The 14336-nt window shown below is 41.4% G+C and overlaps 1 protein-coding gene across 1 annotated transcript in view; it reads right to left on the bottom strand.

Moving 5' to 3' along the window:
* Positions 1-760: 760 nt before the first annotated feature.
* slit1b (slit homolog 1b (Drosophila)) overlaps positions 761-14336 on the bottom strand; it is a 97205-nt gene continuing 83629 nt past the window's right edge. The window contains exons 29-38 of the mRNA XM_084714730.1: positions 13898-14037; positions 12358-12451; positions 11969-12106; positions 11465-11693; positions 9924-10054; positions 4138-4292; positions 3801-4012; positions 3153-3277; positions 2774-2982; positions 761-1666 (exon numbers count right to left, since the gene is read on the bottom strand). Coding sequence (XP_084570856.1) covers positions 1404-1666; positions 2774-2982; positions 3153-3277; positions 3801-4012; positions 4138-4292; positions 9924-10054; positions 11465-11693; positions 11969-12106; positions 12358-12451; positions 13898-14037 — 1696 coding nt within the window. The 3' untranslated portion in view covers positions 761-1403. The remainder of the gene's footprint in view (positions 1667-2773; positions 2983-3152; positions 3278-3800; positions 4013-4137; positions 4293-9923; positions 10055-11464; positions 11694-11968; positions 12107-12357; positions 12452-13897; positions 14038-14336) is intronic.

Raw genomic sequence — 14336 nt, 5'->3', positions numbered from 1 at the left:
AGTTTAAACCCTAGAACAGATAACTGAAGAAGTGAGAAACAGACAAAACATCCTCATTCTCACGATCTATAAAAACTGGTCCTCACAAAGATAGAAGTGCATCAAATTACACACAAACACCCACCCACTCACTCCCACTCCCAGACCCACTCTCCCCCCCACCCCCCCAAACTGGAAGAACAGGCGTCTGGTGAGCAGCGATGGGAAGCATGTTATGACCCCTCCGCTGTCCCCAGCGAACCCTGTCACCTTTGACCTTCAGGCTGTGGATGGTGGTGCGGTGACCCTTTTATTTACATTCGGATTATGTCTGAAACTCAATGACCTTTTTTTATTTTACAATTTACACGTTTCCTACTGCGAGAAAAGGTTTAATTTCCAATCAAAGTGTTCATTAATTTGAAATGGACAAAACTCAGAAAGCCACAGCCATCATCAAGTTATTGTCTAAATTTAATTTACCAAATATTTCTTGCTGCTGTTACACTGTACGACACAACTCCTTAGAAAGTTACAGCCTGTATTCATGTTTCTGAACTTTGGGTTGTCACTGATATTATCTATAGCTTCCAGCTACTTTCGTTTCTACAGTGTTTGGGATGTTAGAAAATCCTCTGATCCTCCGATTGTTTTGTTTCTGCAACACATTTCGTGACGCTGATGACAGGTTGAGGATTTCACCTTCAGCACATTACCTAGTTAAACCCGAAAACCTCACACCTGTCACTGCTGAATTACTTCAGTCACAGCTTAAAGCCACTTCTGCAGAAAGCAATATTTTAAAATGTAGTTTTATTTCACCGGCAGCCCCCTCCTTTATCAGACTGACAGACCTCAGTGCTGCTGCTCAGAAGTACCACGTGAAGTCTGACAGGGCTGAAAATCTGTACATTGCCTATCTTTAACACATCAAATGTGACCGAGAAACACTCTAATTTCATGAACGAGTCCCCCGGCTTAAATCGGTACCTTTAATTCTTGCGAACAGTCACTGTTCGCCGTCGTGGCTGTGGGAGAATGAAGAGCAGCACTTGACCAGCCACACATCAGAAACACATATACGAGAAGGCATACGGAGGCTTTTCAACACACGAGTATTAAAAATGAGCTGTTGTTAGGTAGTTAGCGTGCAGGTTCTCCTGCTGCAGGTGAAGAGGAGGAAGATGACGATGAGGTTGACTCGTTGATTTCATGTTTCGAGAGGGAAGAACTGTCTTATGTTACAAAACTGCGTCTGTGCGCAAGAACACACAAAACAAACACCAAAATGTCCGTTTATCAGTGAGAGAATCCCTACAGTGTGTGTACCTCTTTAGCTTGGTGTGTGTGTTGTGTTTGGATGTGTGTGTGTGCGCGTGTGTGTGTCTGCATGTGTGTATGTGCGCACCATCACTTCCACAGTACTACACACACTCCTTGCAGCCACATTCCACAGGTTTCTCGACGTCCTGCGTAAAAGAGGTCCCGTCGTCGCATTCGAAGGCAAGCCGCCGGCGTCGGACCCTCAGCGGGGCGCAGCAGAAGGCGGCGGTGGCGCCCGGCTCAGTTCCTGCCTGGCAGCGACCCTGGCATTCGACCCAGGAGAAAGGTTTGGACGTCTGGCAGAGGACGGTGCCGCGCTGCAGACGGTGGTAATCTCTCACCGGCTCGCCTCGACACGGGGACTCTGTGGGCGGGAACAAACAGGGAAGATGGTTAAGAGACGACCAGGCCTCAGCAGATAAAGGGTCAATTCACAGAAAATAACTTAAATATATTTAAACCTTTTTCAAGATAGTATCTTGGATTAAAAACAGAATGTTGAATTTTAAAAACTTTCATGAGAACTATGTTTTATCAAAGCAAATTGTGTCCTTTAAAAAAGAAAAACTGATTCAGAAGTCTGGAGTAAAGCTCAAACACCTCTTGATTTAAATGGTCAAACGTGCATCAAAAGTATTATGAGGTGCATCAAACTGCCTTGACACCCCTAATCCAGCAACCAAAGATTTTAAAAGATTTTTTTTTTTACCCCAGATGACAATATTTCATTAATATTTCGACTGCAATAATTTGCGATATTAGAGGGAATGATAATTTTTACTACATTGGATCATTTGACATTTAATGGTTGATCAGCAGAAAGTTATAATTATATGTACAAATTGTAAAGTGTAAAGTAAAGTGTTTTGGATAAAAGCACTACAGAAACTGTCACGTCAAGTATTATAAAGTATCAGATTCGATTATTGATGAAGACCGCAGAGAGCATGAATGTGACGTACAGGACACTTCTAATGCATAAATGTGAATGTGTTCAATGACCACTAATGTCTTCATCTGACACACATGGAACACAGGGAATAGAAATAGTGTTGGGTACAATTTAGGTCTTTCTGAGCAGAACAGAAGTGCTCACAAACAAATCATCAAAAAGCAAATCTTGCAGAAATGTTAAAAGATTTTAAGTCTTGGTGTCTTAATATGGCATCTTGGAGGGATTTGTACTAAAAATGGTTAAATTTTGCCCCAAATCTGTATACTTTCAACATTTGAATAGGAGGCTGCATCTCAAATAAATCTTTAGGTTCCCAGCTTTAAGTTGATGTGCACCACTTCAGTGTGACATATACTATTGACTTGTTATCCCCCCCTAAAGATCTTTGTCCCCCCCTAAAAAAGACATAAACAATGCACAACGATGACCTAATCGGACAAACTGACTAAAACATTTCAGACATTATTCTAACAGTGAAAGCTGTTTCCACCCTGTTTCTCTCTTGTCCTTCCTCACCTATATCACAGTTCTCTCCGGTGTATCCCGGCTCACAGACGCAGCGCTGTCCGTCCTCCGTCTCCTCGCACTGGCCGTGCAGACACTGCAGACCCTTGCACAACCCCACCGGGTCGCCCTGCAGGTTACACAGCGCGCCGCGGTATCCTTCTTCGCAGTCGCAGCGGTACGTCTGTGCTCCCAACGCCACGCACGCACCCTTCACACACCTGAGTTAAAAACCGAGGGAGATGAGGACAAGAGACTCGACGTTAAGAAGAATTTATATTTGTCTCATTAATTTAACATAAAGAGGAACAAACATTTCAAGTGGATGATTTGTTTTGTGATTTGAACGACCCCTGGAATGTTTTCAAATGCCAGAACAAACTACACTCACTTGTTGCCTTCGCACGGGTTGACACCGGTTGCCGTGGTGACAACATCTGCTCCAGTCGGGCCTCCTGTTATTGGCTGGTCACAGTGTTGCCCCGTCCAGCCTGGCTGGCAGTGACACTGGGGACCCTGTGATAGACAACATGTTTACTACTTCACTCCATCCCATTATCTGCCAGAAGAAAAATCCTAATAAATGAATAACAGAAGGAAAATACATTCAACATCATTGACCTTCTCCTCTTCTGTCTCCTTTATGCCGTGTCCCTCAAAGTTTTTCTACTTTAGCAACAACGTAGAAGGACAATAAAGAGCTCTTACAAAATATAAATGCCGTACATATTTGTTATGACATGCCATAGGAAATAAAATAACACTTATGTGTTCTGCACATCCCACAAGAGAGCTCAAAGAATGAATGTTCAAGCAGGCAGGACATAAAACTAAAATTAAGATTCTGAAGTTCAGGGACGATCTAAACAAATACTGAACAATCACAAAACGAGACAGAAAAAGTAAAAATGAAAACTGTTTATTCAAAATTGATAAAAGAAAACAAAGTTTAATTTTACATTCACCATCTGTTGCCTGGTAGGGATCTGCACTCTACACAGAAACTTCTTCTAGTCTAACATTTGTCTTTGTCTCGTACCTGTGCGGCGTTGGGCTGGCAGATGCCGTGCAGGCAGTAGAGTTTGCGGCAGGCCTGACAGCCCGGCACCACCCCCGGCTTCATGTGGCTGCGGGTGAAGTCCTGCAGCTCGTGGTTGATGTAGAGGTTCCTGATGCAGCCGTGGAAACTGGACACGTTGAGGGTCGGAGAGGCGAGACCCAGAGAGGCCGGCATCACCTCCTCAGGCATACCTGGAGAGGCGGGGACAGAAATCGAAATCGATCTGGTGACATTTTTGTCAGTCAGTAAACTTCTGCTCCACGAACAGAAAGGTTTCTGTCTGAGTTTAGTTGTGTTTCTGCCTCTCTGTTCTTACCCCCTACATACAGAGGCGCATCCCCCGTCACCGGCTGGCTTCGGCCCTGACTGTCCAGAGTCGTCGGTTCTCCTCCGTCCACAGACAGGTTCAACATCCGGTTAAAGGTCACCAGCTCTACTGTGTGAAACTGCCCGTCGTTCACTGTCTCAGCGCTGTGCGAGACACACGCATTTCAGATTAAATCCACAGCGTAGAGACACAGACAAAGAAACATTCTGGATAATGTGTCAGCTCATGGACACATTAATTCTTTTTGTCAAGGTTGATGAAGACTATTTCACGTCTGCTGTCAGACCTTCCAGTTTTGGATGCAGTCTTACACCAAATATTCATCATGAAGGGACCTGTTTCAATATTTACTGAGGAAAAAGTCAGGTAAAGGTGCAGGACATGTCACCACTGAATCCTTCTCAAATACAAACTTCAATTCAATGTGAACTTCTATTAAAGCTGCATTAATTTGAATCTGACCACGAGACATTCCGGCTCATTATTGCCTTAAAGTTGTTCTGGCTGATGCACGCTTTAGATGTTAGATGCTCCACTTTCTTTACTATTAGCAGTTTGGTTCTGGGCAGGCAGCGTACAGTTTGATGGAAATGACTGTCTGTGGTTTTAGTTACACTACTTTGGTCAACTTTAGTTGTTTTTAAATGTGCTTTATAAATAAACTTGATTTGACTTGTCACCTGGACTTCAGCAATCTGACTCGATTACATTAACGCACATATTTCTTTGGATCGCTATCTTGCACATTTCAAATATTCCTCTACTGCATACTGGTGCATTCCCTGGTGAATACTTTGCACATTCCTGCTCAATTTTTTTCCATGTTTTATTGCCAATTTTATATTTATGTTTATTGACTTCTAGTGCTTGATTTTTAAAAAATCTTTTGCTAGAAACCTGATTCTAATTCTGAGATTTTTGGTTGATGAGAGCTGTGAAATTCAACTATACAGCCCAAACTATGTACAACTGAATAAATAAAACAGTGGGTTAGTAGCTGCACAGTTACTGTTGGTGCTGGTTGTCAGTAGGTTTGGCAGCGCTAGTGGCCATGTCTCACCACACAGATTTATTTTATTTAATGGTAAAATCAAAAATACCAGTTAATGAAGCTGTAAACAACTGAAAAGGAAGAACCAGAAAAATAAGAAAAATTGCTCTTCTTTCTGAGGCAGAATATCAGCATATTTAACAGTTTTTTCCATTTTCATAAGTGTGTTTATACACAATATAAACCTGAAGGGCCCTCAGAGAGCACAAGGACAACCCGAACACTCCTCTATGACCTGCAAGTCTCCAAGCACAAACTTCACAGCCAATATTATCTATTATTACTTTTGTGAAGCATAAGGTTTGAACAGTTTTCTTAATATCTCTGGTAAAGTGTATTGCTGATAATTTACATTTGGATCTAAGTTCCAGTGACCCTTGCAGGCGCTAACTGGCTGTTCCACCAGATGGGTCTGGGTGGGGTTAGGGATCAGGTTGGGGTGGGGTTAAGGTAAAGGGAAACAGATTAGAGCACAACACTGGGAACAAGAGCGTGAGCTGCCATGTCTAAGTTGCTCTCGTCCAGTCCAGTCCAGTCCATCCTGTCCAGTTTGTAGCACTGGTTAGCATCAAAGCTAGGTAAATGTTTGTATTTAACAAACACCTGGGACCCTGTCTAACGCGAGGAGCGTTGCGATCTTACACTGGCACAGCTGTCATTTTTCCTTACATTTGCAAGATAGCAATAAATGAGCTTGCACCTTTCTGTGTGCCCTGTGGTGGGAGGTCTAAAAAAGAAGGTGTGGCCAGGCAGGTTTGGCATCTTGTGCCTGAGTCATTGTAGTTGAACCCATTTGTGCCACAGACCTGCTAAAACCTGGTTTAAATGTTAAGTCTGTGGTGCAGTAGGCCCGTCCGCAGCGCACACTCACAATCACAGAACACCTTAAGTTATGTTTAGTTTTTTTTTTTTACACAGGAGTATGGATAAGTAAAGTCTTCTTTGAACATATTTTCAATCAGAAATAATGTATAAATATTCAAATAAACACTGTGTGTGTGTTATTCTCACTAATAAGGAATTACTCTAACAATTATGAAGCCTAAAAAGTCTGGAAATGCAATGCAAAGTGCACACAGCACCGAATCACAGCTGTCAGATCATCTTTAACAGATCAGTCTCATGTGTTTTTTTTTTGTGTCTGCATGTTAGAAAAACAAGGATTAAACAAGAATGATCTGTAATAATAGAAAATGACCATGAGACCAGCCTGACACAGGTCAGAACCTGATGCTGGTTAGATATGCCCGTTGGTTAACTTGTGTATAATTGCGCATCACTTCCTTTGAACTTAGGAAACACTTTCCGATTCTGTCTCCACCGCCAATAGCCCGTGTAATCAATGTTTTCACCTACTTCCCAGCCAACGCTTTCACTTGGGCGCACTCGCTTCTTTAAGGTTATTAGAACTGACTCCCTGATTGGTTTGTTGCACATTACACCAAAAATACACCCATGAATTAATCAAGGCACTGCATCTGGTAAGGTGTATCCCACTGTGCACCGTGGGTGGGTGGGTTACCCCTGTCTGCCCATGGCGCAAAATAGCAAAGGTCAATTTGGACATGCCTTGAATAAATTAAAACCCTCGCGCCTTGTGCTTTGAATCGCACACATCGGCATAAGCTACGGCCTCTGGAAGGGTATAGGCCAGAGCCAATCAGAGGCAGAGTATGGTTTCTCCAATGCAGGTAGATGATGCTGACATTTTTAATCCCACCAATAAAGGTCTGATGGTTGATTGTTTCAAACAGCCATTAAAGGGAACAAAATAAACTGATATGTATCACTGAAGATGTGGGCAAAGATTCAGATATTTGCACGTTTCATTATTATAATAATTTTATATCCATTTCTCTATTTTCTTCATCTTTTTTCTTTACCATTCTCTCAACCTCCTCTTCTCTGCAGCTGCTTATAATAGCCTCAGTGTGTGCATGTGTGTGTGTTTGTGTGTGTGCGTCAGGCCGTCAGCTGGCCGAGCCTCCTCCTCCTTAACGGTGAACCATCCAAACATTTAAGCACTCGACACCCGATCAAGTGGACACTCAGCCTCGAGTGTCCTCTGGCCGCGTCTGTGATTAAACCAGAATACCCACGCTGCCGCCGACATCACCCGTCCACATTCCCAAACACTGCGGGACTCGCTCCGAGCAACAACACGCGCCGTGCACGAACACACTCCGAGTGGTGTTGCCGGGCTACAGTGAGCTGAGAGGCCGCTGAGGGCCTGACGGGAGGCCAGCGGATCTCTCGGCTCAACCAACACTCAGCTTTCTGAATCTGATGCTGAGAACACGCTAATTAACCTGTAGCTGCTGGCTGGAGTCACACGGTTAACTGTGATGTTGAACGTGTTGTACTAGTCGGGTTCAGCAGACGCAGCCAGGATACTCACCCAGAATAATACATACCCTGAAATAAATACCGCTCTAACAATTAAGTTCCTGCTTAATTCCAGCTGATGGGACTTTTGTCACAGACCTGCACTTTGTCATGTTTTGCATGTTAACTACCTGCCTGTAAATTGTGATGTGATTCACAAGTTTTTCATTTTAACTGAACAAATAATTTTGGATTAAAGAGCAGCGAACGCTGAGACAACAAATGTGGTTGACATATTTCTTACATGCAGACCAGCTGGATGCCCCACGTCCACACCAGGAGGACAGGTGGTGAGTGGACAAGGCTGGAGGTACAGTTGCCGCTCAACCTCAGGTTTTCGTTCATGTATGACTGAGGACACGTAGACAAAAGATTGTTCCAAATGGACGCAGGATATGCGAGGCAGCCACCATGCATATGGATGCGTAGGAGTATTGCACGTCAACACGTAGTTACAAGCGAGCATATTTCTGGGTGAAGAGCCGTGCTACAGTTGCTGCTCCTGGCTGGACGAGCAACATGAGACCAGAGACTGTTTACAGTAATGATGCTTGTTGACGCTGTTGGACAACGTTCACCAGGTGTTGAGCTTTTTGTGTGAGGATGTCGACCGTGTGTATCATCGTGTCATCATCGTCTTGTGGCTTCTGTTTACATTGAACCTGACCCGAACCCAAAAACTGCACTACAGAATTGTTTCCTGGGTGTATATGTACATTTATTTAGGATATTGCATTAAAGTTGTATCATGATGATGTGACTTTTGTTGGGGGATTGTAGGCCAGGGCATCTCTGCAGCACTACACAACTTCATTATGATGCTGTTTTGTCAAAATCATGTTTTAAATTCTAGTTTAAATTTGTTGATTTGTTTCTGGAAGTATATTCTGAGTTGCACTTGTTTCAATAGTACATTGTTTACTGTAAACAGTTTTATGAGAGCACAAAACATATTATTTTAAATAATTAAAAGGAAAATGATGAGCCCTTGGTGTGGAGACGCTTCACTAGAAATGACCCAACAGCCACTGCTTCAGACTCATGAGACTTTGAATATATGAAATTATTAGTCAATTAATCATTTAGTTGATTGACAGAAAATAAAAAAATAATAGCTGATAAATTGTTAAAGTATTTTTTCATGCAAAAATGTATGCAACATTTCCAGCTTCTCAGAAGAGACGATGTGTTGCCTTCAAGGACCAGTGTGTGGGATTTAGTGGCATCTAGTGGTGAGCTTGCAGACTGCAAACACCTTGTCTCACTTTCCTCTAAGGAGAACCTACGGTGGCTGTGAGACATGAAAAATGTGAAGGGCTGCTTCTAGAGCCGGTGTTTGTCTGTCCGTTCTGATTACATTTCATTCCTGTCATATTCTGCTAATAAATCTTCAGAAAATGTACACACTGAACCTTTAAATTAGAGTAAACTGTACATTTTTGGACAAAACAAACATTGTGAAGGTGCCACTTTGGGCTCTGGGTAATTGCTACAGCACTGATAAGTATTTTCTCAAGTTTTACAAACCAAATACTCAATTAATTGATCAACAGAGAAGCAATCAGGAGATTAATGCAGACTGAAAATAATTATTTGTTGCAATTCTAAACAAAACAGATCAAAATCCACCTCAACCACCTACAGCAGTAAAATGCTTTTACATGAATGAAAGAGTCATAATCATCTAATGATGTTACATATAATACAGGGGACATTCCTCCGAATTAAAGCTCCTGCAGGGAACTTTCATATTTTGTTGATTTTAGAGCCCCCTGTGGACAAAAGTGGAAGTGATTCCACCGTAATAACCAGAAAATATAACATCAAAGTAAAATCATCTAAATAAAAATCTCCTCCTCCCAACAAACTCATTGTAACGTTGGCTGAGAAAATGGAGGATCCAACCCTGTGGCAGGTGTTAAGAATAACTACACAGAAGTATCAGATTTTCTTGCTGATGGTCTCATTTGCTTACGTAGGTCACATAGAGGTATCAATAAGAAATTCTTGTCGTTGCTTTAAGCACTTGTATTTTTGATACTTTAAGTTAATTTCCCTTATTATCTTTATATAGTTAAGTAACATTTTCAATGCAGGTCTTTTACTTGTACTTGCTAATTAATCAGTATTGGCAGTCGGCTAATACTTGCTGACAGGATCCAATTATTTTTAATTTGAGAAAAGAAGAATCAGTGCTTTGACTTGTTTCTGTTGCATCAAAACCAGCACCTATTTTAAACATTTTCATACAGGCTCCTTGTAACAACAGACATTGTATTAACGAGCAGCTGTGTGTGTGTGTGTGTGTGTGTGTGTGTGTGTGTGTGTGTGTGTCTACCTGTAGATAGCAGTGGCAGGCTGGTTCCCAGGGTCATACGTGACTCTGACATGACCCTGATGGAGCTCCACGGCAATAGGCTCATTGTCTCCATTGTAGAGCAAGATGCCGTTTTCTTCTGCTGTTGACACCTGAAACACACACACACACACACACACACACACACACACACACACACACACACACACACACACACACACACACACACAAGAAGACACACCAGTCAGAATATGTGCGTGTATGTCTGCTACCAGGTTATTATAGTTAACTAAAACTAAAAATATATGTGAAAATACATACTTAACTGAAATAAAAATAAAATCCAGACTAAAATTAGTAAAGTACTGAACAATACAAAACTGTAATAACTTTGGTGTGGCACTGCAACCTTGAACCAATCCTATGAATAAAACGATTATGCATTTAGACATTTCTCAGTAGAATAATTTACCGTATTTGATTATTCTAGCAACAAGTGAAGAAAGTTTTAAAAAGCAATTAAAGTAATTTCTTCTGTCTCTCTCTCTCTGTGGTTCTGTGAAATATAAGTATTTATTATGCATGGTTGAAGATATAACTGTTAGTATGTACAGTATGTTTGTGTAAGTAAGTGTGTGGTATGGAGTTGTGTATGTATATTCTATATGATATACAATATGCATACACAACTCCATTTATATACAGAGAGAGGAATTTTACATGGTTTGTTATACTGGTGGTCATTCATCTTTGAGAACTGTGACAAATCATGTCCAGAAAAAATTCATTCATAAAAACAAACTAATTCCATATTTTGGGTGAAAATTTATCCTTTAAGAATTTATATACATGAAATATATTATATAATTTATGAAATGTTTGTTTTAAAATATATTTTTTAAAGTAGTGTCCCAGATTTATTTTAGCTCTGTCATATTTTTACAAAAACATGATTTAACCAGGCATAAAAAGGTTTAGCTATACCCTAAGGACCCCTGTCTCACTTCCTGGTTTAAAAAAGGCGTGAATACTGCTCAAGCACTGTTAATCTTCATTTTTTGCACAAATTCATTAATAATATTGCTCTCAGATGTGTTTCAGCCATAACATGTCGACTCTGTAGCCCTTTAAAGTCAAAGCAAAATAGTAATTATGGTTGAAAAAAGTGCATTTTGATTACCATTAAGAGAACTGAGCGACAAATGACTACTCACTGTGACTATGCTGTGAAATTAAAAAAATTAGTCTATGTCTACATTTAAAGGACCAGTGTGTAATAATTACAGGAATTTATGTACATAAATGAGATATATTATATATAAGTATGTTATTTATTATTATCAATCAACGTAAATTCATAATCTATATGTTCCTGTTACTTTAGAAATAGCCATTTATAGTTACATACGGTCGGGTCGCCTTACGGAGATCGTCATCCTGCGCCGTCTACGGCAGCGCAGAGCGGACAAACTGCACTAACAGTGAGTCTTGGGAAGCCCATGGCAACCTTTACGGCGCTGCAGTGCAGCATGACGTCTCCAGACGCGTCCTCGTGTCCTCACCTGCAGCGTGATGTTGGCTTGTGGCCAGTTCTTGACGTCTTGGAGCTGAACGTAAGAATCTCTGTCGACAAAGTTGACGCTGACCAGCTTCTCGCAGCTCTGACCCTCAAAGCCCGGCAGACACTGACACACCGCAGTCCCCGTCTTCTCCGCACAGGGGGCGCCGTTCTGACACTGAGCCAGCTGGCAGGGAGACGGGGGAGGAAGGGCCACCTCACAAAACTCTCCACTGAGGGGAAAAGGGGGGGTTAAATAAAAAGAAATAGTCATTAAAAGTAAGAATTAACATGGATAAGGTATTATTTGTAGCAGTAGATGATTACACAGTACATGAACTGAGAAAAATGTGATTTAAACAACTTAACATGATAAAGGAAACCATGTTTATAGTTTACAGGGTCCCCTGAGTCCCAATAGTTCCCAGTTTCCAAGGTGCATTGTCTACTGTGTCCCCTGTGCTCCATCTGCTCCCAGTATTCCCAGTATTCCCAGTTTTCCCAGTACCTGTATCCCTGTAGACAGACGCAGCTGTAGCCGTCCAGATGGTCGACACACTGAGCTCCGTTCTGACAGCGGTGATCCACACATTCATTATAATCTATACTGCAGTCTGGCCCCACCCAGCCTGGAATACACACACACCTGTGACACACACACACACACACACACACACACACACACACACACACACACACACACACACACAGGAGCACAGACATTTACAGCTCGTCACATGGTGTAAGATTTGGGGGAGTTAACACAGACCTCAGCAAAATGCACCTCTGCATGTGTTTGTTTGTGTGCGTCTGTGTTTTTAATCTCATCGGGGATCTGAAACTTTGCTGAGCCTGGCAGTGATAAAGCGTGTGTGTGTGTGTTTTTGTGTGTGTCACCTGGGGCCGGTCGGAGTGCTGATGCAGGTGGACTGATGCTGACAGGGGTTTCTACCTGGAGAACACGCGTCCTCCTCTTCCTCACAAAGCAGACCTGACAGTGAGAAGACGGAAAGAGGTATCATGTAACAGTTTGAACACTTTCAGACCAGATAAGAATCTATGGAAGCCCATTTCTGCCAATGTGATGAAAAAAAAAAAAGATCCTCTAAGTCATTATAATAAGAAACCTCAAAAAATTGAGTTATTATCTCAAAATAATGACTCAAGAGCAAAACGCACTAAAATCTTCACTTGACGTGCGTCAGTTGGCACACTGCAGGCTTCAGACTTAAAATTCCAACACCACAGAAACAGCAGGATTTTCGGAAAGGTCCCTATTTATATGCATCTATTTATTTCTTTAGTATTATTATTGTTAATAACAGTCAGGTCAGTCTTTACAATGACTAAACAGTGTGTGATATTCATGCTTTCGTATGAAGGCAGCAGAATAATTTACATCAGTTTCACTTGGCTTACATCAGTGAGGGCATTTTAGATCATAACAGAGAACAAACTAAACAGCATCACACCCCAAGGAGATGGAGAAGGAGAGACAGCATCTGGATATTTCATCACGGTTGACAAAAATACAGCACAGTGACAAATGTTTCATGGAGGAGACAAGCGTCTCTCTGTTTGTTACTAAGACAGATATTTTAGTCTGCGGTGTATAAACCACAGAACTGTACAAGAACATCAGGATTCAGGATCAAATTAAAGCTACAAGCAGCATTGGGCCCTCGCATCACCACGCCGGTCAGATGAAGAACGGAATTTTCACTCTCCTTTGACACCGCAGGAAAGATTTAGTTGTAACTTATGACTATGTCTCCTGATTGTCATACAGATGTGTTCAGGGCGGGACTCTTATCAAACACGAGAAGTTTGGTGCAGATCGGATCATTTTTACTAAAGTTACAGCAATTTTGTGTTTCATAGCGAGACATCAAAATTCAACGCCACGCCCATCAACCAGTGCAAAATCTTTTAGCAACTTTAGATCACAAAGTAGTCTAGATGGCACTCACCAATTTTGAAGTTGTTATGATGAGTTTGTTAAAATAAAATGCCTGGAAATCAGCAAAATTGACCATTTGAAATTGAAATTCAAAATGGCTGACTTAGGAGATGGGTCCAAGAGACTTTTTTGTGCATACCGGTGTGAATTAGGTGTGTACTGATTGTCATGCATATCGGTGAAATGTCATGGGGGCTGCATAAATAATAATGTAATATCTCAAAATAATTAAGTAATAACCCAAAACAATGACATAACATCTCAAAAATACTGACTTAGTATCTTAAAATAATAAACTAGTATCTCAAAATAATGAATTTCTCATCATGATGACCTACAGAATCTTTTTAACATTTTTTTTTAATCACATCAGAAATGTCCTTCCATAAGACTGGATCAACTTGGTTACTTTCTGAAAAAAAAGAAGTATTTTGTAGAGTAAAGTTAGACAAGCCCATGTCGATGCCCGTGTCACACCTGTGTAGTTTGGGGGACACAAGCAGGTGTAGTTGCCCACTCCATCCACACAGGTGGCGCCGTTCTCACATCCGTGGTCCTGACAGTCGTCCACATTCACCTCGCAGAAAGTACCATGGAAACCAAACGCACACGCGCAGCTAAACAAAATGAAAACAATGACTTAAACTTATAAATTCATTAACACTCGATGCAGAACACAGCAAAAAAACTCAGATCAGCTCGTTTCAGCAGTGACGCTGTCACGCTTCTTTCAACTTTCAGCTTAATCTAGTCATTTATTTATCACTTAAGAGCCAAATTATTTTAAACTTACCTGGCCTATTTCTATTGTGAATGTAGCAGAAAGTCCCTGATATGCCTCTAAGTGGTTCAAAATGAAGAAGCAATCAAAAATAATTTGATATGTCTTAAATGTCGTTGATAAGAAGTTTCTCTT

This window comes from Lutjanus erythropterus, chromosome 3, assembly GCF_056507025.1.
Source record: "Lutjanus erythropterus isolate fLutEry1 chromosome 3, fLutEry1.hap2, whole genome shotgun sequence".
NCBI lineage: Eukaryota > Metazoa > Chordata > Actinopteri > Lutjaniformes > Lutjanidae > Lutjanus > Lutjanus erythropterus.
The sequence above is the reverse complement of the archived record's forward strand: the minus strand, read 5'-3'. Positions and strand labels throughout refer to the sequence as shown.